General features: G+C 33.7%; 1 protein-coding gene across 2 annotated transcripts in view; it reads right to left on the bottom strand.

The window, feature by feature from the left end:
- Positions 1-23603, bottom strand: part of LOC140450207 (choline transporter-like protein 1) — a 233635-nt gene that overhangs the window by 188350 nt on the left and 21682 nt on the right. Inside the window, exon 2 of one of the 2 annotated variants that reach the window (XM_072543684.1) lies at positions 10015-10058. In XM_072543684.1, the coding sequence (XP_072399785.1) occupies positions 10015-10056 (42 nt within the window). In that variant the 5' untranslated portion in view covers positions 10057-10058. Of the gene's footprint in view, positions 1-10014; positions 10261-23603 lie in introns of those variants that run through there. The other variant, XM_072543683.1, reaches the window with a different exon arrangement.

The raw sequence follows: 23603 nt of genomic DNA, 5'->3' as shown, positions 1-23603 counted from the left end.
CACGATTTCTTCGTGGAAGACGAAGACTTCTCCAAAATTATAAAGCTCGTCGTTTAGAATTTGTAAGAACACATATCTATTGGAATATCGACAACTGGAAAAATGTTCTTTTCACTGATGAGGCCACAATAATATTAGATAAGCCAGATGGTCGAAACCACGTCTACAGAAGAGTTGGAGAACGATTCGCCACCTGCAATCTTGCCCAGACCGTTAGTTTTGGAGGTACAGTCTGTCCCAAACCCTTCTTTCAGTGCGTCACTAATTTTGACATAATATAGGATTTTAAGAATGTCGAGAATTATTGCATGTCATTTTAGTTAAATTTGACAGTTGCAGGATAGTAATCCCTCTTTTTCTAATTGAAAATAATTTAATAATTTTAATATTTGTCTTTGTTCTTTCTCGATATATCTCGACATATTTAAAATATTTTTATGACAATAAATACAAAATTAAATTTTCACTGTAAAATGTCTGATAATACTAACCAGGAATGACAATTATTTTATCAGTTGACGTTGTGAAAGTACTGTCAAGATCGAGACCTTCTGCGTCAAATTATATTTATGCGCATCATCGATTGGATATCTATTTAGCGTATTCTAAACTCCAACCAATTATACACCCGTAAGTAGAATTAGCTTTACGATAAATAATTTTCTAAGTTCTATGTATAATAATCACAGACTCACGTTTTTTTCTGTCACTTCTAGCTTAATGTGTTAGAGAGAATTCGATCAACTATGACGCACTGAAAGAAGGGTTTGGGACGAACTATAGTGGCATATTGCTTTGAGGAGGTATTAGTTGGGAGGGACGCACCGCACTTGTGGAAGTGATTGGACGGATAACTGGTGGTTAACATATGTTGGTTACATTAGATTTGGCAGATTCATGTTAATGCACTATAATGCTCGACCACATGCCGCTGCCACGGTAAGTAATTATCTTGATGAGAATCAAATCCGAAGATTGGATTGCCCATGCCCACTATTTAGTCCGGATTTAAATCCAATAGAGCACATAGAGGCCATAGAGCCTTTAATGTGGGATAAGCTAAAACGCCGCATACGACAAACAAATCCCGTTCCAAATACAATAGAGCAGGGTATGTCCAAAATTTACTTGTAAGCATGCCGAGAGGTATGCAAGCAGTAATACGAGGTAGAGGGGGAAAACTCGTTACTGAACATGCACTTGTTTTAATTAAAACGACTTGTTTAAGCAATTTAAGTTTAGAGTAAAAAAACCTTATTTACCTAGCATGAAGCAATATTAATTTTTCGCAATTTTATCCCGCATAAAACCCTAAAATTGTTTATTAAACATTGTTAAAATAAACTCTGTTTCATAATAAACGACTTGATTGACAAGAATTTATTTTCAAAAAAGAAAAATTCCAAAATATTCGATATTTTTATCCATGAGTGTATTATGTAAAATGAATGTATATAAATATATATACTCCATGCAGACTTTACCAAGTAGGTATATTTTTAATGTGTTAATGCTGATACCCTGGAGCTGATATACATAGCGATCACAATCCAGTTATAATGGATTTTAGATTAAAAAGATTTCTCAAAGTCAAAAAGAAAACAGTGACAAGAAAAATAGACATCTCACAACTGAAGAACCCTGAACAGAAAAAAGAAATAAGTATCAAGCTTGAGGAAGAAATAAAAACGATCGAAAACTTGGTACAGACAGACATTGAAGTAACATGGACTGCTCTAAAAACAAAAATAACAAAGATACAAGAAGAAGACATCGGGTTCATAAAACACAACAAAAAACATGAATGGATAACGCAAGAGATCATGGACCTCATGGACGTAAGACATAAACATAAAACAAGCCCAATAGAATACAAGCGAATCAACAAAATCATTAGAAAAAAGTGCAGGGAGTCGAAAGAAAACTGGATGTCAACAAAATGCCTAGAAATCGAACAACTTCAGGAAAAATACGACACCTTTAATATTCATAAAAAAGTAAAAGAAATGACAGGTAGACACAAAAAGAGACAAGCAACAATATTAAAAAATGATAATAACGAAATAATTATGGGTACAGAAGACAAACTAGAGAGATGGAAGGAATACATACAAACTCTTTTTGACGACGATAGACCTTGTTGTCCACCATCCACAGATAATCGAATAAATGAAAAAGGCCCAGAAATAACCGAAGAAGAAGTGATTCATGCAGTAAAATCTCAGAAAGATGGAAAAGCCAGCGGTCCAGACAATATCAATGTCGAAACACTTAAACTAATTGCAGATAACGAAAGTAAAAGCCTAGATTTAATAACAGCACTATTCAATAAGATATATGACACAGGTAAAATACCAACAGACTGGCTAAAATCAACATTCGTAGCATTACCAAAAAAATCGAATTTCTCACAATGCGATGATTATCGAATATTAAGATTGATGTCTCATGTCCTTAAAACTTTTCTCAGAATTATCCATACACGAATTTACAAGAAGTGCGAGTTCCAGATGAGTGACACTCAATTCGGATTTCGAAACGGATTGGGAACACGAGAGGCTCTTTTTGCTTTAAATGTGTTAACGCAACGATGCAGAGACATAAATGTAGATGTATATGCATGTTTTATTGACTATCGAAAAGCATTTGACTGCGTTAACCATCAAAAGATGATCGAAATTCTGAGAACAACTGGAGTTGACGAACAAGACTTGCGAATTATCTCAGAACTATACTGGCACCAAACGGCAACAATTGAAATAGAGCACACAACATCCGAAGACATACAAATCCGACGAGGAGTGAGACAGGGTTACGTCTTATCACCGCTACTCTTTAATTTGTATTCGGAGTCTATATTCAGAGAAGCATTAGACGAGGTCCTAGGCGGAAGTAAGATTAACGGAATCAGCATAGACAAGATCAGATATGCTGATGATACCGTCTTAATAGCAAGCAACGCACAAGAACTACAAAATATAATAAATGCGGTAGTTCACCACAGCGAAATGTTCGGTTTACATCTAAACGTTTCCAAAACTAAAACTTTAGTATTTTCAAAGACACCAATAAACGTACAGGTGTATGCCAAGGGTCAAATAATAGAACAGGTAAATTCCATAAAATATTTGGGAACAAATATCAATAGTCAGTGTAATCCAAAAAAAGAAACCCTATCAAGAATCGAACAAGCAAGGAAAACATTCATGAGCATTAAAACATTTTTTACAAGATCAGACCTTAGTCTACAGCTTAGAATCCGAATGATCAGATGTTACTTTTTTTCTGTATTACTGTATGGCTGTGAAAGTTGGACAATGGACTCTGAAATAGAAAAAAGAATAGATGCCTTTGAGATGTATATATACAGACGAATGTTGAGGATTCCATGGGTACAAAGAGTTACTAATGTTGAGGTACTTCGTCGCATGTGTAAACAAAAAGAATTACTAAGAATAATCAAAGAGAGGAAAATGCAATACTTGGGTCATGTGCTGAGAGGCGAAAGATATGAATTACTTCAAGTTATACTGGAAGGAAAAGTACAGGGCAAAAGATCAGTAGGAAGACGCCAGAACTCGTGGCTGAAAGACCTGAGGAGATGGTTCGACCGCTCATCCGCAGAGATCTTTCGCGCAGCAGTTTCCAAAACTACAATTGCCATTTGGATCGCCAATCTTCGAAAGGAGACGGCGCAATGAGAAGAAGAAGTGCTTGGAGGACAAATCATTTTTTGTATTTTAATCTCATAATAAATTATTTATTTTATTAATTTTTTTGTTATTGCATATTACTACAAATGACAAAAATGCTGCGTATTCCAGGAAAAACATAATAAGTAAGTAACTATATACATATTAGTAATTTTGCTTTTAAACTTTTTCTACTATTTTTTTTGGGGGTTTTTGTGCGAATTGAAATGTTTGTCTCATTTATTACTAATAGGAATTGGCATAGCTAGCAACAAAGGAAAAGAATAGACTAAAATATGTATATAAGATGGAAGGCAACCGTATATACGTATTTTTGACTATTGGTCGTCTTCAGTACGGTGCAGCCATGTTAGGAAAACAGCATGTTAACTTAACAAAGGATCACTATAGGAGCAATGCGACCAATTTGTTTCAATATTGTTAAAAGACTCTGATGTTTCTAGAGCAACAACTAACACATCCACGGAGGAAGCTAAGCTTCCTGACAAAAGGAAGAAAATGGTTAATGCGAGTTAATATTAAAATAAAGGTAGAAGGTATTGACATAGCTCGCTTGTTTTTAAGAAGTTTTCTTATCACCTTCAGTTAACTAAGCTCAAAAGAGAACAATTTTGTGATATGGATTATGCAGATGATCTAGTTATAGTGGTTAGAGGTAAGCATAACTGATCGTATACAACGTGCCTTAAACCTAGTATTAAAGTGATGTTCGAAAGAAAAACTTTCAGTAAATCCTAATAAAATGACCCTTGTTTCAATTATTAATGGAAGGAAATTAGCAAACCAAAGTTCGAGAAACTTCTAGAAACAGCACTATCATTCTCAGCAGAGGTTAAGTGTCTCGAATCTATCCTAGATAGGAAAATTATATGGAATGTTGACCTTGCAAATATCGCCACTAAAGCGACAAGGACTCTGTTGATGTGCCGTAGTCTTTGTGGAAAAACATGCAGTCTGAAATCTAAAATGATCTATTTTTCATATACAAAGATTGTCACACCTAAGATAATAATTGGTAAGACTTGTAAGCCAACATAAATTGCTTGTACTCGATAACAAGGTAAAAATAAAAAAAATATATCGCAGATTACCATAAAAAAATCAAATAATGGATGTTGAAAGACGAAATGGAACTTCTATTCAGAAAGAAAAAATAGAAAAATGAGCTGAACTATGAAACGAAGCCCGAATGTAATTTGGAAGAAGATAGATAGTATTACTAGCAATACTAGTGTTGAAATACTTGGAAAAACCTTAGGAAAAAAGTGTAAAAATATAGAGACTTTGTGATATTTGAACGAAGGTCGAGAAAAAGTTAAGGAGTGAAAATTATGCAAACAGTGGCAAGAAAATAGGCCAAACATGCAAAAAAAATTTAAAATGTCGCAGATTACTATAAAAAATTAAATACGGTGGATGTTGAAATACGAAAAGGAAGGTCTGTTTAGAAATAAACAATAGAAAAATGAAAATGCAAAATGTAATTTGGAGGAAGATGGCTAGTATTATTAGCGGTACTAGCATTAAAATGCTTGGGGAAATCTTAGAAAAAAAGTTTAAAAATAAAGAGATCTGGTGGTGTTTATACGAAGTACAAGAAAAAATAAAGGAGGGAGAATTATGTAAACAGTGGCAAGAAAATAGGTCAAATGTAGATCTACAAAACTATAAGTTTGCTAGAAAAGAATCTAAAATATCAGTAGCAGGGCCGCATTTAGGTCAATGGACGCACTAGGCAATTCTCTAGTAGCCGCCCTTCAAACATGTATTACTTTTGCGAAAAAAAAAAATGCAATGAGAATTTTTTATTTAAACAAGAATACTTTATAAATGTATTTAAACTACGATGTTTATATAGATATAACAGAAAAAATTGTCATTACAGTTCGATCACATCAGATATTTCTTCCTCGATTTTTTTTTTGGCAAAATCATCTATAATGTCGTCATAATTTATCGCCTTTATTACGTCACTTTCTATGGACAAAATCGACAAATTGTTAAGACGTTCTTGCGTCATAATTGATCGGAAATTATTTTTAATTCTTGACATTTTCGAAAATGACCTTTCAGCAGACACGTTGGCAACTGCGCTGCATAAATAAATGCGCAAAGCAATGTCAAATTAGAAAAAATATCTTTCAATCAACTCTTCTTTAAATATTTAGATATGTCAATTGGTGATTTTACTGTCGTGTCCAAATGACCCTTTAAGTGAATGCATTCATGTATGAATGATGTATCTAGGTTGCCTTTATAAATTTGTATCAGATTTTAGAACTATTCAGACCAGCAGCATCTAAGATCAGAATAGCCATGATGATTGCCAACCTCCGTCGCGGAGATGGCACGTGAAGAAGAAGATCAGATTTTAAGCCTTTTTAATACTTTTTTTATTGTATAATTTTGGCAAATCTGTTATAACACGAAAACGTTGATAGATACGTCGGTAAGATTCCAGACATCTATTCAGGTCTCTTATCAGATTGTCGATTATAATATAGAATGTGTGGATTTTCATCTCATAACTAGTTGAAACGTTTATCATCGGCCCCTCGTCAAATTAAATTTTTCTTTTTCTCTTTCTTATTTCTTTATATTTTTTATTTGGGCATAATTTTTTGGCTTCCTTATAAGTGGCAAAATTATTTCTGATTGAGGTAAGGTAATTTATAAGAGCTTCATATTCTTTAACGACAGAACCCAGATCCATTGAAGGACTCTGGACATCCTTATTGGATAGGATATATTGGATAAAATATTGGATAGGATATATTGGATAGGTGTACCCTTTCTAAAATATGTTGCCAGATGACAGCTAATAAAGCCATTTCAAAAGTGTCCATTTTTTCAAATATAGAAAGTGCTTGATGTTTCACAGCTGCAGTTTGACATTCGTCGTTAGAGTCGTAAAAAAGCTCATTTTTTACTTCGCTGAAGCCAGTGTATAACGCTTTAGTTGCGCCCTTTAGTCCGCCCTTGTGGAATACCTAGTTTCACTAAGAGATTTCACAACAGGTGGTTTTAAGTTGTCAGTCAAAATTTTACATCTATATGTGGAAGCCGAGAAAAATGTATATAATAATTCTTGTAAAAACTCTTTGTCATGAAAAATAAACTTATATCTATAATGGTACTTTCAGGTTTCAGTATAGACTTTAGTTTCTGCCTAATGCGCAAAATACATTTACATTGAAGTGTATAATCGCTCGCTGCCTTTGCGGTGCTACCGACGGCCCAATAATCCCTAAATCCCTAAAGAATGCAATTTGTTTTCTAGAAATGAATGTCCACTTCTATTCCATTGACGGATGCACTTAAATCTTATTCGATTTTAGTTTTTATATACAAATATTTTTTGTGCAGTATTTTGCCGCCCTCTCATACCTTGCCGCCCTAGGCAACTACCTATATTGCCTAATTGATAAAGCGGCCCTAATCAGTAGCAGGAGCTAAAGTAGAAGCGTATACAAAGTGGTAAAAAACCAAATATAAGGAAAAGGAATCAAAAGATTTTATTCAGATTAAATGTATCCAAGATAAAAATAATAGAATAATATTTCACGAAAATGATGTCAAAAAGTGTTAGAAAAAATACTCTGACAACTTATTAAATAAAGATTTTGACAGAAATCCAGTTGAAATATCCGAAACAGCAACAGCTTCTTCTTCTTCTTCTTGTAGTTCCTTCTTCTATCGGAGGTTGGCCATCATCACAGCTATCCGTACCTTATTGGCGGCTGCTCTAAAAAGATCTACTGAGCTGCAACTATACCACTCTCTTAGGTTTCTCAGCCAGAAAATTCTTCATCTTCCTATGGATCTTTTACCCTTGATTTTACCTTGAATTATAAACCTTAATATCTCATATTTCGCACCTCTGGTAATGTGGCCTAAATATTCCAGCTTTCTTGTTTTGATGTGTTTTATGACCTCGCAATCCTTTTGTAGCCTTTTTAACACTTCTGCATTTGTAACTCGTTGAATCCATGGTATTTTCAAAATCCTTCTATAGCACCACATCTCAAATGATTCCAACTTCTTTATGTTATCCACTTTTAGTGTCTAGCTTTCCATTTCATACAACAAAGTCAAGAACACGTAGCATATTAAGGCTCATCCTTAGATCCAGAGGAAGGTCTCGATTGACAAACATGGTTTTCATTTTTATAAATGCTTATCTTGCAATTTCAATGCGTGTCCTTATTTCTCTACTTTGATTATTGTTTTCATTTACCCAGGTTCCCAGATATTTGTAGTTATTTACTCTTTCTACTTGTTTTCCCTCGATATCTAACCTTCCTACTGTATGTTGCTTAGAAATAATCATGAACTTGGTTTTCTTAACGTTCATTTGTAGTCCATAATGCTTCTAGACTGTGTGCAAAAACAGCGGTATCGTCTGTGAATCTTATGTTGTTTAAGATTTTTCCGTTTATTGATATACCCTGTTGTTCCTCTGATATTGCTTCCTTAAAAATAGCTTCGCTGTACAGATTGAATAACAATGGGGACAGCACGCAACCCTGTCTAATACCTCTTTTGATTACTATTGTTTCTGTTTCGACATTTTCGATTCTAACCTTTGCTTTTTGATTTCAGTACAGATTGACAATAACCCGTATATCTCGACTATCCACATTCTTTTCTTTCAACAGTTTTACGAGTTTCTGATGTCGTACTCTATCAAAAGCCTTTTGATAATCTATAAAGCAGACATAGAGATCCTGGTTCAGCAATGGTCATCAAAATAACAAACGAAGAAGAGGCTTAAGCACTTCAAAAAACAAAAAAAGGTAAAACAGTTCATATCCTCGGATGAAGTGTAGATAACTTTAGAAACACAGGAATAAGTTAGCTAACAGGTTTGTTTCATAGAGTTATGGCAGAGCAACAAATACCAAATTTATTATAAGGCAGCTGATGGAAAAGTACAGGAATAAAGAAACAATCGCTCAAATGGTATTTATGAATCTTAAGAAAGTATATGATCTCGAGAGGGTTTGTGGTCAAGAAGCAAAGAGTTCCCGGTGAATATGTGACGATTGGGAGATACAAACATGAGGGATTAATAACACTAGTGTTAGGACAGGTGTGTAATAGAGAGAGAGACGAAGTTACATGTGAAAAAAATGATTGCATCAGTACTCAGTGTACAATGACAAAAACATAATATTTGGAATGCTCATTTAAAGAAGGAGTTTCCGTTACTGCTAACTTTGTGTGGTAAAATTATTTTAAAAAGTACCTAGGATCGGTATTATACAGTAATGAAATCATAGATGGCGATCTATACGGGAGTTAGGGCGGGATGGATGGAGTGAAATGAAGCGAGTAGTATGTTATTTGACATAAAGATTCCAATGAAACTGAAGAAAAAATATATAAAACTGCCATAAGACTAGCTATGATTTACCGAATTGAATATTGGCTGGTTAAAAAAAGAGGAACGACGAACACAAGCGACGCAAATGGGAATGCTTGGATGGGAATGCTTGGATGGATGTATAAAAATAATAAAATTATGGGTAAGCATATTAGAAGAAGTTGATGGATGGCACCAATTAATGCAAAAATTGGGGAGCATAGGTTAAGACGGTTCGAGCATATTCGACGTCGAGTCGGTAATGACCCAATAGGAAGAATAGCTAATTACAAGTTCCTGGAAAGAGTGGGTGAAGAAGACCAAAAAAAAACCTAACGGAAGATGCTTAGGTAGAACATGTCGGTGAAGGGTATTGATATTGGTATGATCCGAGAGAGAATCATGGAGAAATATAATTATGGAAGCCAACTCTGCATAGGAATTAAGGCAACGAGAATAATATATACCACACCACTATTTGTGAAACATTTGTGGCAAAAAGGTTACTCTTTTGAATACACACACACCTCTTTCACAGTTAATATTTTTATTTTTGTCAGCAGAGCTATCGTTTTTGTTGAATAAAGTTGTCTTTCTTTCTGTTTATCTGAACTATTTTATTAAATAAAGGAAAGTAAAATAAGAGTAAAGCCAAATAAATATATAAAAAAATAAAATCGACTGGAAAAACAAATTTTTTTGAAAAGTTATTTTTTTTATAAACAAACCAGAAAACCTAAAATTGGAAAAAAGAAGAGTAAAAATGTTACTTTTTATTAAAATTTTAACTGATTAAAACCCTATGTGGAATATCTTCGAAATCGAAATGAACTTACACATTTTTTGAAAAAGAGAAACAAATTTTTATCTAAACATACTTCTATAAGTAAGTTATAAAGGTTGAACTAACAGGGAAACAAAATTAAAACTACTCACCTCACTGGGTTGCACTTTGTCATTACTTATGCTCGATCCCATATCTGCGAAATAATCAGTTCCTTAATAAACGTCGAAAAACATGTTCATTTTTTTGTATAAAAACTATGCCATATAAAAACCAGTCACTAATATTATGGTAAATTTTAGAAACCATACTATTTATATTTATGTATTTCAAAAATTCACTCTTACATTACTGAAACTTCACTGGTTTCAGTACGATAAGCAAACTAAGATAACCAGTTGTCGTTGTCGAGACCTCATCCTTATTACAGGAAATGACAAATAGATATACTCGTATAGAGAATTATTTCCAGTGCATGCATATAAACCAGGTAATATAAGACATAAATATATTCTGGATATATATATATATATATATATATATATATATATATATATATATATATATATATATATATATATATATATATATATATATATATATATATATATATTATATATATATATATATATATATATATGGCGGGTATATATATATATATATATATATATATATATATATATATATATATATATATATATATATATATATATATATCTATATATACACTCGCGATCATAAAATCCGGGCCACCTTGAAAATCACCGATATTTCATTTTTAACGAGCTTTATCGTAAATAATATTAACACAAATACAAACTAATGCATGTTTCTGAGAATTGTTGTAGTCTTAGCGGTTTCCTTTGCAACAAAGAATTTTAATAGTGCCGATTTCGCGGGAAAGTGCACACTTCCCAAAATGAACGGTACCTGTAACTGCCGCTTGTTTTAAATGTCTCATTTGTGCTTCGACTTTCTGTTCAAACTCAACGAACAAACGTTTATTATTGCCACCATTAGTGTTTATTAGTGCCATTATTAGTGTTTATTATTGTTTATTTTTTGCCAAAAATACCCTTGACTGTTGTTGAAACGGCACAAATTGTTGCTCTTGTGAAAGACGGTCACACTCAACGGCAAGTCGCAAAGAACTGTTGGCGTAAGCCTTTCTACGGTCCAACGAGTGCTTCAACGCTTTCAGGAGAAGGGTTTGCTATCCAGACGACCTGGCTCTGGACGAAGAAGAATGACCACGGTACGAGATGACCGTTTTCTTGTGTTTCAGGCTTTACGAAACCGGACCTCTACTGCGATTATGCATCGAAATCGTCTACAGGAAGTACGAAATGGCAATGTTAGCGTTGCAACAGTCAGGAGAAGACTTCGTTCTTTTGGACTATCTTCTTAAGTAATGGCTACAGGACCGCCACTTCGCCTGGCACATCGAGTTGCACGACTAGCTTTTGCTCGACAATACGCGCATTGGGGAATTAACGATTTGAGCAAAGAGTTATTTTCAGATGAATTCCGTTTCTGCCTAACTGGATCCGATGGACGTGTAAAAGTTTGGAGGAGAACCGGTAAATGATTTTCACAAGCTTGCATTGCTCCAAGAATGCCATTTGGTGGAGGCTCGGTCATGGCTTGGGGAGGTGTATCTTTCGACTTCCGCACAGAATTACCCTTCATCGAAAATGGGTCCTTAACTGCACGAAGGGACATTACGGAGATTCTGGAAGAACATGTTATGCATACCATGGCAAGGCTTGGAGAAAACGTCGTTTTTATGCAGAACAACGCGCGAAAGCACGATCAGTATGCAATACTTGGACGAGGTTGGAATTACGAGGTTACCCTATCCAGCTAGGTCTCCGGACCTGAATCCCATCGAACATATCTGGGACGATTTGAAAAAACGTATTCAACCCATAACATGTCCTCCTAACAACGGACACAACATGTAATCCGGAGAAAAATTGAGAGTATGCCCCGTCGTCTGCAAGAGGTCATTAGAGCAAGTAGAGGCAATACACGATAGTAGTAATTGAAATTTCACTGACGTTTTACCACGTTCTGTATTTTCCATTTTTTTTCTATGCCTGTTTTATCAACAATTTGGTTTGTTTTCAGCTTTTTCAATAAAAACAATAAAAAACAGTTTTTTTTCTTTCAAAACAAACATTGATGACAAATAAAAAATACATTAACCTAAAAAAAGGTTATTACTCCACCAGAGGCAAAAATATTCCAGAAATTTGAAATTTTCCAGGTGACCCGGATTGTATGATCGCGAGTGTATATACGTATATATATATATATATATATACATATATATATATATATATATATATATATATATATATATATATGTATATATATATATATATATATATATATATATATATATATATATATATATATATATATATATGTATGTATTTTTACAACCGTAATGTGTTTTATAAACATTCTTAGATTTTTATATTTAATATTGTAAAAAAAATTACAAGGTTACTCTTAATGTAATGTAGCTGAATGAATCAAGCAATCACCACCTCAGTGTGAAAACAAGCAGATTATACCGAGACCGGAACGATAGTAAGAATACACCCTAAATCTTGAGGTTTCTTGCTAATATTATACAATACTATTTTGTTGGAATTACTCACATATTCCTGGAATATTGGTTTGGATTGAGAATCGAGGGATGCATATTTTATGCAATTGAATTGTCGACTGAGGGTAATGTCCGATAATGTTTGACGTGTTCGTAATGGATAATCAACCTCTATCATCATGAAATTATACCAATTTGATAAACAAAGAAATAAGTTGAAAAGAATAAAAGTCGTTTACCAATATAAAATTGCCGTCTAATGTTTCTTAATTATTTTGTGCTAATATTGACATGGATATTGCCAGCTCATATTTTGGAGTTTGTAGTTTTTATGCTGGACAAATCTTTAAAATAAGTCAAACATTAATACACAAATTAAAAATGTAAATCAGTTCGTTATTTAGGTTAATGATTCTTCTTAAAATATGGTACAATGCGGATGATTTTTTCTAAAATTATTACTAAATTCTTCTTCTGTGAAATACCTATCTGCATTTGATTTCAATATTTATTATGTCGAAATAGCAATTTTCCGAAAAAATACAGGTGGACATTGAACCGACGAAGATTAAAAAAACAACAATGTAAAGAGATTTATCTTAAAGTACTGATATATATATATATATATATATATATATATATATATATATATATATATATATATATATATATATATATATATATATATATATATATATCTTAAAGTACTGATATATATATATATATATATATATATATATATATATATATATATATATATATATATATATATATATATATATATACGAGCCTCTTCCCATATCAGTTGGCCCACCTACGGAATTTGCAGTTTAAGTGGATTACTATAAACACAAACACATTATACTCTACATGTTTTTATAAGTTCCCATATTAATTAATATGGCATTTTTATTAATATTTATTAAAAACATTACCCTTATGGTTTTTATTTATTTTCAACATTAAAAAAAATTCACTAAACCCTGGCTTGCATTCACTTATGTTAACTTACGTTGATTTTTTCATAATTACGTTAAATCCAGAGGTAGCAATGGAAAAATGACATCAAAACAATAATATTGTCAGTTATTTTCAAATGTATTTTGTAGTATTGTAAAGCTTTTTGTCGTTTGTGGACTATACAATGGGTCGAGGTAAAGTTATCGATGAGAAAATTTGTTCAATCTTTATTAGATTTTTTAATTCTGGAAAATCCAATTCGGAAATCGCGAATATGTTGCAATTGTCTCGCTATAGTGTAAGAAATATAGTCAGAAGATACAAAACTACAGGTCCGGTCGACACAAAACCTAGAAATGTACGAAAAAGTAGAATTACCGAAGCAGATCGAATGGCATTAAGACGTATTAAAGTGAAAAATTGACGAGCAAATTATATGGAGTTAAGCGTTTTATGGAGTGACGTTATTGGAAGAAACGTTTCTAGATCATGTCACCGAGAAGCCCACAAATTTGGATTTGGTACTTACAAAGTAAGTTTGATGGTAGAAAAATTAGTACGAATTGTTTTTAATATATTTTATTTTATGGCTAAGGAAATGCCACTTTTAACATTACAACAAAAGAAAAATAGACTAAGATGGTCAAAAGAGCATAAAGATTGGACTCAGTTGCAATGGTGATTCCATACAATGGAGTGATAAGTCCAGATTTGAAATGTGTGTTGGATGCCATTAAAAATAAATTGATAATATTACATATTCTATGCATTTTTTAAAATTTATTATTCTTTATAATTAATAGTTTTCATTACGTTATAAAATATTTTCTATAATTAGGAAATTTAAAAATGTTCGATGCATTAAAACTTCTAAAATTTACGCTACGCTTTGTGCAGTGATATTTAATAATCACACACATATACTATTGGCATGATTGCTGTATACTCTTTACTAAACAGCACTCTAATACGGGTTTTATAATTTTAGTATTTAGTTTACCATATACCTTAATACCTGAACATGCATAGCAAATTATAGTATGTGAAACCCGTCGTTGGTGGTAGAATAAATTGATTGTGAGTAAGTCTTATTCTTATTTCTTTTTACCTATTTTTAATAATACAATTGCACAATTGTATAAATCAACTGTCATTTATCTATATCAACAATTAACACTAGTTTTATTTATGCAAAGAAATAACTAATTAAATTAAATTTATAAGTTGTTTGTAGTTTTTTACCCCATGAAACAAAGCCAAAAAATCACTTGAAATTTCGAAAAATTACTGGGCGCTATTTTTTTAACTGGAATATCTGGAGGAAGTCAATAAAAAGGCCGTATTATCTCGTGGTTATCGAAACTTTTACTGCGTCATGACATTTAAGCAAAAAAAAAAGAACTTTTTTCATTCGCTTCAATATTGTAAAAAAACTATGTATTTTAGATAAAAACGTTTAAAAGATGATTTTTGAAAATACTTGCTGTTTAAAATGAGATTTTCTAAATTAAAAAATGTTTATAAACAAAAAATATTGCAAATTAAACTCGAAAGTAAGCATGTTTTTAATTATTATAAATGTAAGAAATAATACATTTATTTTGCACATTTATTAACAAAAAGGTTAGTTAATACCGATAGGGACGGTGGCCATGAAACGGACGTGTTATGAAACGGACAGTCGCTTTAACCATTTAATCTAAGCTCCGTTGCGGCACACCGTGGTATTGTTCTATCCATTATCTAACTATCTATCCTATGTTCTATCCTATGGATTAACTACCACACAAACTAGGAAGTTGGCTTTTCAATACGCTAGAGTAAATAATGTAGCACCTACTATTTGGAACCAACGTGAAAAAGCCAATAAGGATTGGTTAAGTGGCTTTATAAAACGAAATTCTACTCTTTCTTTTAGAAAGACCGAGAATACTTCTTTATCACGAACTTGTAATTCTAAAAATGTAGCTAGGTTCTATAACAATTTAGAAACGGTCTTAAAGAAATTTACTTTTGAGCCACACATGATACGAAACATTGACGAAAATAGCTGCAGTACCGTACCAAATCCTCCTAAGGCCATAGCAGTGAAAGAAATAAAACAGGTTGGCCAAGTAACTTCGGCCGAAAGAGGCAGTTTAGTGACTATGGTAGGTTTTATGAATGCTTCTGGGTGCACAATTCCTTCAGCATTTGTGTTCCCAAGAGTTCATTATAAAGACTTTATGCTAAAAGATGGTCCAAAAGGTGCTTTAGATTTAGCAAATCCAAGCGGTTGGATAACAGAAGAAGGATTTCTATTAGCAATTAAATATTTTATAAGTATACCAGTCCATCCAAAGAGAAACCATATCTTATTCTCATGGACAATTATAAAACACATATGACTTTGGAGACAATAATGACATTTCCACCACATTGCAGCCATCGTCTACAACCAGCAGACGTTTCCGTCTGTGGGCCTTTTAAAACGAGATTTAGAATTTATGTGAACGTATGGATGTTGTCTAATCCTGGCAAGATAGTCACAATATATGAAGTAGCGTCATTTGCTAATGAGGCCTTTATTCATGCTTTTTCTATGGAAAATGCAATAAAAGGATTTGCTAAGACAGGTATTCTCCCATTTAATAGAAATGTAGTTTTAAATGATGATGTTTTACCATGTTTTGTTACGGATAATAACCGATGAAATTATTGATGCACAATCTATATTGACATTAAATGAAAGTAATGATCTTGCTACTTCCTTGCAAAGCTAGGAAGGCCCAGAAAAGGTAAAATTACAAGTATCACAGACACCCCCGAGAAGGATAGACTCATGGAGGAAAAATAACTAGCTGCTTGTAAAACACGAAAAAATTTCAAAAGTCACAGGAAAACGTATTCAAAGCTTATGTCAAGAATCAAGTTCTTAAGACTCAAGTTCAAATATATCGTTACACGACTCAAGTGATGAGGACCTTTCTCTTAATATATTTAACGACACCAAAGATAAAAATATAATACCAAAAAGAAAATTAAAAATAGTTCTTAAAAAAACGTAGAACAAACGACAAGCGTTGAAGAGGACTTGCGTCTTGATAAATTTGAGAAAGCAAAAAATACAAAGAAGGAAATAAATAAAAAAAGAGACCAAATTCGCTAATAAAAAAAAAATAAAGAAGATGAGACATGCAGAGTGTGTACTGGAAACCATATTCAAAGTAAGATATACTGGTTGCAATGTTATATGTGCAAGAGGTGGAGTCACGAATCTTGTGGCCTACAAGGAGTTCGCCATTTATTTTGTCATCATCATCTTTGTGCTACAGCCCTTAGAGGGCCTCGACCTTCTAAAGCTTTCTACCTACACTGCTTTCTACCTACACCATTCTGTCCTGTCCCTTGCTTACATTTTCCAGTTGCCGACTCATCGGCATCTGGACCGGTCCATCCACCTCAGCTTTGGTCTACCCCGTCTTCTCATTCCCACGGGTTGCGCTGTTAGAATCTTTTTATCATGTTCGATTTAGGGACCCGGGCTACATGTCCTACCCACTGCAGGCGGTTTCACTTAATTATATTCCGTTCTCACAGACCGCTCCGAATATCTTGCGTAGAACCTTTCAAAAATCGATAGAGCGGATTCATCTGTTTTAGTTAGCGTCCATGCCTCTGATCCATATGTGAGAACGGGAACTATCAGTTTTCTATACAGCCTTATACGAGTTTTTTGAGACATACGTTTGTTAGCTAAGTACTTTGATAGACCATGATAACACCTGTTTGCAATTATTAATCGCCTTTTTATTTTCTCAGATGTGTTATTATTGGGGTTAACCGATGTCCTAGATATATGAACTCTTTGACTGTTTCGAAGTTTTGGTCATTGATGATTAAATCTGCGTCAACATTTCCAGCTCTTGTGTTTGTGTTAGTCGCCATGAATTTGGTTTTATTTTGATTTATATGTAACCCCATTCGTTCTGCTACTGCTACTAGCTCGGTTATGATTTCCGCAGTTCTCGCCCAGGTTCTTGTTATAATGTCCACATCGTCTGCATATGCTAGAATTTGGACTTATCTATTAAATATTATTCTCCTGCTATCTAAATTAGCGTCTCGTACAACTTTTTCCAAGTCGACATTAAAAAGCTGACACGCCAGCGCATCTCCCTGCCTTAACCCCCTATGTATTTTAAATTTGGTTGACGAGTCATTTTGAACTTTTACTGCCGATAGCATCTTCGCCGTCGTATCTCGTGGTTGAAAAATCTCCGACAATGGTTTGGGATGACCTCAGCGGAGCTGTTTCGCAGAGCAGTCAACAAAACCATGATAGCCTTGATGATCGCCAACATCCGGACCGGATAAGGCACTGAAGAAGAAGAAGCATCTTCGCCATTGTCACTTTTATCAAACATATGAGTTTTTTTGGAATTCCTAACTCATTCATAGTGTTGTAAAGACTTGGTCTTAAGACACTGTCATATGCCGCTTTAAAATCGACAAAAATATGATACATAACTATGTTAAACTCTTGCTCTTTTTCGAGGATCTGTCGTAGTGTAAAGATCTGGTTAATGGTTGAACGTCCACGCCTGAATTCTTGCCTGATATTCTCCTAGAAAGGTTTGGATATAAGGCAATGTTTGGCAATATCTTGTATGCTGTATTTAGGAGAGTTATCCCGCGGTAATTATTGCATTCTTAGACCAAATTTTACAAACAATTTCTCGCATCACCTTGGTGAGCTGCTCTCCACCGTGCTTAAATAACTCTGCTGGGATGCCATCGCTACCTAGGGATTTGTGGTTCCTTAGTTTTTCTATAGATATTTTCACTTCATCTACCGAGGGGGGTTCCACGAGTTCCTCATTTCGGTATTCCAGCTCTATATTGTTAGTAGGTTCCCCTTTCAGCAACTCTCGAAAGTGCTCTACCCATCGTAACAGGATATCCTCTTTGTTGGTATAACATAATATGGTTTTATTTTGATTTATATGTAACCCCATTCGTTCTGCTACTGCTACTAGCTCGGTTATGATTTCCGCAGTTCTCGCCCAGGTTCTTGTTATAATGTCCACATCGTCTGCATATGCTAGAATTTGGACTTATCTATTAAATATTGTTCTCCTGCTATCTAAATTAGCGTCTCGTACAACTTTTTCCAAGTCGACATTAAAAAGCTGACACGCCAGCGCATCTCCCTGCCTTAACCCCCTATGTATTTTAAATTTGGTTGACGAGTCGTTTTGAACTTTTACTGCCGATAGCATCTTCGCCATTGTCACTTTTATCAAACATATGAGTTTTTTTTGGAATTCCTAACTCATTCATAGTGTTGTAAAGACTTGGTCTTAAGACACTGTCATATGCCGCTTTAAAATCGACAAAAATATGATACATAACTATGTTAAACTCTTGCTCTTTTTCGAGGATCTGTCGTAGTGTAAAGATCTGGTTAATGGTTGAACGTCCACGCCTGAATTCTTGCCTGATATTCTCCTAGAAACGTTTCGATATAAGGCAATGTTTGGCAATATCTTGTATGCTGTATTTAGGAGAGTTATCCCGCGGTAATTATTGCATTCTTAGACCAAATTTTACAAACAATTTCTCGCATCACCTTGGTGAGCTACTCTCCACCGTGCTTAAATAACTCTGCTGGGATGCCATCGCTACCTAGGGATTTGTGGTTCCTTAGTTTTTCTATAGATATTTTCACTTCATCTACCGAGGGGGGTTCGACGAGTTCCTCATTTCGGTATTCCAGCTCTATATTGTTAGTAGGTTCCCCTTTCAGCAACTCTCGAAAGTGCTCTACCCATCGTAACAGGATATCCTCTTTGTTGGTATAAGTTACCTTCCTTATCATTACAATAGTTGATTCTCGGTTTGAATTCTTTTCTAATAATTCTTTTCATTTCTTTTGTAACAATTGTATTTATTGTTTTATATTTTCTTTAATGCTTTTAAGTCGTTAATAATGTTTTTTTTATATTTGTTGATAAGCTACATAAATATTACCTTAGTAATTGGGTTAAGTTAACTGCTGACCTTTTCAAAACCCTATCTGTCCGTTTCAATACACCGAAGTAGTGAAACGGAGAAATTGACTAATTAGTTTCATGTTCTGTAATGTCAAGATGTTTTAGTTTTAGAAAGCCAATTTTTATTATTAATAATAGGTTAAGAATGTACTTTTTTACTACCAATTTATTTTTGTATTTGAAACATATCTGCAATAAATATAAGCCTAGACAGTAAAATGTCCGTTTCATGGCCACTCTTGTCTATTTAAAATGTTAAAACATTGTTCTACGGGTATTTTTTTTGTGGCATGTTAGTAGTTTTTTTTCATTTTTACTGGGAATAAATCACAATTTTACTTTAAAATAAGTGTATTCTGACGTTTCGATTTTCACTTCGGAAATCATTGTTTTGAAATTAAGAACGATTTCCGAAGTGGAAATCTAAAGGTCAAAGTAAACTTATTTTAAATGGAAATTGTGGTTTATTATCAATAAAAATAGTAAATTATGTTAAAATTTCTTGTAATTGATCTATAACAGAGATTTTATTTTTAAAGTTTTTACAAAAAACGTTTATGTCATCATCATCAGTGGTGCTACAACCCTATTTAAGCCTCGACCTTATCATTTCTGTTCATTACCAACCGTTGCCAGTTTACTGCGCCGATCTTCCTCGCGTCCTCGTACACACCATCCCTCCATCTTTCTTAGTCTATGTCTACTGCTATTTCCTACTGATGCTGCTAATAGAGTTTGTCTGGGTGGGTTTTCATTTGATCTTGTCACAATGTCTAGCCTATCTTTTTTTTAATTAAGATATTATATTTCTACCGTTAATTATTTCTTTTTACTTGTACAATTCGAAATTATATCGCCTTTTCCAAATACCATTCTCACAGATTGTTCCCATTATTCTGCTTAGTATCTTTCTTTAGAAGACGAGCAGACGATCTGCGTCTGTTTTGGAGATGGTCCATGTTTCTGACCCATATGTCAGCACTGAAACCATCTATTTAAGTCCTTGTCTGGTGAGTGCGATTAAATCCAAATCGTCAGCGTAAGCCATAATCTGCGTTAACTTATTAAAGATTGTTCCCCTGGTGTGTAACGTTTCTAATGCTATAATCAAGAGAAGACACGCTAGCACATCGCCCTATCGTAACCCTGCATATGCTTCAAAGGCGTGTGACATATTGCCTTGTATTTGTATTCTGTAGATCACTTTGCTCATAGTTGATTTTATATGTCTTATTAATTTATGGCAAATGTTAAGTTTATTCATGGAGCCATAAAATCAAAAGTCATTTAAACTCCCCAAATAGAGGAAACGTATCAATGTTAAATTCATTGGTTTGTTCTAAAATTTGAAGTAGTACAAAAATCTGGTCAAATGTTGATCTACCTGGACTAAAACCAGTATTCACCAAGGAGCTCTTCTACGTATATATTTAAACGGCTGTACAGGGTATTAGAAAATATTTTGTATATTGTGTTCAGAAGAGTTATACTCCTATAATTTTTACATTCTAACAAATCTTCCTTTTTGTGCAGTGGACATACGAATCCAGCGCAATCTTTCCTTTGGCATTTGTTCTTCTTCATTGACTTTGACTATTATGCTTTGAATTTGGTGCATAATGCTGTTACCTCCATGTTTGATGAGCTCGGCAGGGAGTCCACTCCTGGATCTTGTTATTTTTAACACGTGTAATTGCTTCTCTTACTTACAATATTGAACGAGATTTTACGTGGGTGTTATTTTTGGTCTATTTTAGATCGTGTCGAGCTGCCACCATGTTTTGATAGATCACCGATGGTTAGAAGTAAATAAATTAGTCTTAGAATTACTCCTCAATCGGTAAACTACCTGAAGCAGCACTTCGTCGCCAAACCATTCGTTGGAAATAAGTAAAGGTCCCAAAAGAGACAGAATTATTTCACGAGAGGTGGCGTTACGGAGTGAGCCCTTCGCTATCAAGCGTGATTGCAGGAATAAGTAAAAGTCCGGAAGGGACTTACAATATTCCTCAATACGGGGCTAGTCAAAGAGTCAACACTCTGCCGGTAGTTCTATACATCGAGAAGAGTAAACTCGATTACTTGCCGAGATTTGAGGAATCGACATCCCTGTTGGTATTCGATGTGTATACTGTGCGTATAATACTGGCAAACATTTTATGTAAGATAAATTTATATACAGATCACATGGTTTTATTGACATACAACACAATGGCAATCGCTGTGACATGTTACACCTCTATATTCATTTCACAGTAGGTACGAATTTAAAAATTGTCGTAATTGTCACATTGACATTAAAATTTCAAACGAAGTTCTGAAAGAATAAACAAATAATTATATGAAAACAGGGATAACGTCTATTGCAGAAAAACTCAAGGTATTTATAGATAATAAGGCTATTACTAATAATCCTTTGTTTGTAACCCGATCCTACCGCATACATACTTAATAGTAATAAAATACACGACACGGTTCCTCCAGCCGAAAATGGAGACCACTAACACTAACCTCGATCCTGATAAACCTCCTGACCCCCCGCCTGATTTAAGTGGAAAAAAAATTAATAACCAATATAATATATATGATTCCGGTCCTTTCGAAGTATATGTACAGGGAAAAGACAAAAATATAGGGAATTTTCACATCTTAAGTATTGCTAAAACAATATTTAACCTAAACCTACAGCAAATTATTAAATTTAACCGTAAAGGGAAAAACCGGTTAGGTGTTGTTTTTAAAGATTTTAAATCGGCAAATCTATTTGTGAATGATAAGAGATGGGAAAGTTTACAATATGATGTCTTTATCCCAAATCACAATGTCACATGTAAGGGTATAATAAGGAACATATGTAAAGAAATATCTGAAGTAGAAATTAAAAATGCAATCGAAACAAAATTAGTATACTGTAAAGTAATTGACATAAAAAGACTAAATAGGAGAATTATCGAAGAGGGAAAAGAACAAAACTATGTACCAACAACCACCATATGCGTAACATTTACAGGAAAAGCACTGCCCAGGGAGGTGCTTGTGTATGGATTACCCATGAGGGTTATTCCATATGTCAGCCCAGTCCTAATGTGTGGAAACTGCCTGTTATATGGTCACAGTAATAATCAATGCAGAGGGAACCCAAAATGCCAGAACTGTGGGAAAAACCAACACGGGGAAGCCTCGAATTGTGAAACATACTGCATACACTGTAACAATCATGATCATATCTCTAAAGATAAAAAATGTAAAGAATTCCAACGGCAAAAAGAAATAAAAGCCCTAATGTCTTTCTCTAACATTTCATATTATGAAGCAAACATGCAAATACCAAAAAATGAAAACAGGGAATACTCTTTGAACGAAGAGAATTTTCCTGTCTTGCATACAGAATCCAAGCCTAATAATATAATAGATATCACAGAAAGAAGAATAGAAGCCATAAAGAATGACACAAGTATACCAAAATATAACCAAATCGTCAAATCTCAACCCACCAAAAGAAGGAAACCAAACATGACAGGATATGACAAAAAACAACATAGTGCTCAATTAATTAATCCGGAGGGAAGATTGAACTGGGCAACAAATTCTCAATCAATGCCATCAACATCAAAAGGTTACAGTGCAAATAAGGAAACTGAACATGGAATCTCCCATGCAATGTCATTACTACCACCACACAACATAAAGAGATGGTACTATCTTTTGTAAACAACTTGCTAAGAAACTTATACCCTAACTCATCTAATGTATCACAATATAAAACAATTAAAAGCAGCTCAACAAATAACATAACCTATGAGTTAATGGAAGATGGGACAGTATCTGATGCTTCAGAATACTAAGCCCAAAATAAAAATAAAAAATAAAGCTTTCACTCCTTTGACTATAATACAATGGAATATGAGATCATATAATGCTAATGTGGATAACTTAAAAATAATTATCAAAGAATACAATCCTGACATATTATTGCTAAATGAAACATGGTTAAATAATAACCATATAATCAGATGCAAGGGCTATCAAGTAATTAGAGATGATAGAGATGATTCATATGGTGGTATAGCCATCCTTATTAGGAATGAAGTAGAATTTTATGAAATATCTGTATGTAATAAATTTAATA

Source organism: Diabrotica undecimpunctata, chromosome 9, assembly GCF_040954645.1.
Source record: "Diabrotica undecimpunctata isolate CICGRU chromosome 9, icDiaUnde3, whole genome shotgun sequence".
NCBI classification, from domain to species: domain Eukaryota; kingdom Metazoa; phylum Arthropoda; class Insecta; order Coleoptera; family Chrysomelidae; genus Diabrotica; species Diabrotica undecimpunctata.
The sequence above is the reverse complement of the archived record's forward strand: the minus strand, read 5'-3'. Positions and strand labels throughout refer to the sequence as shown.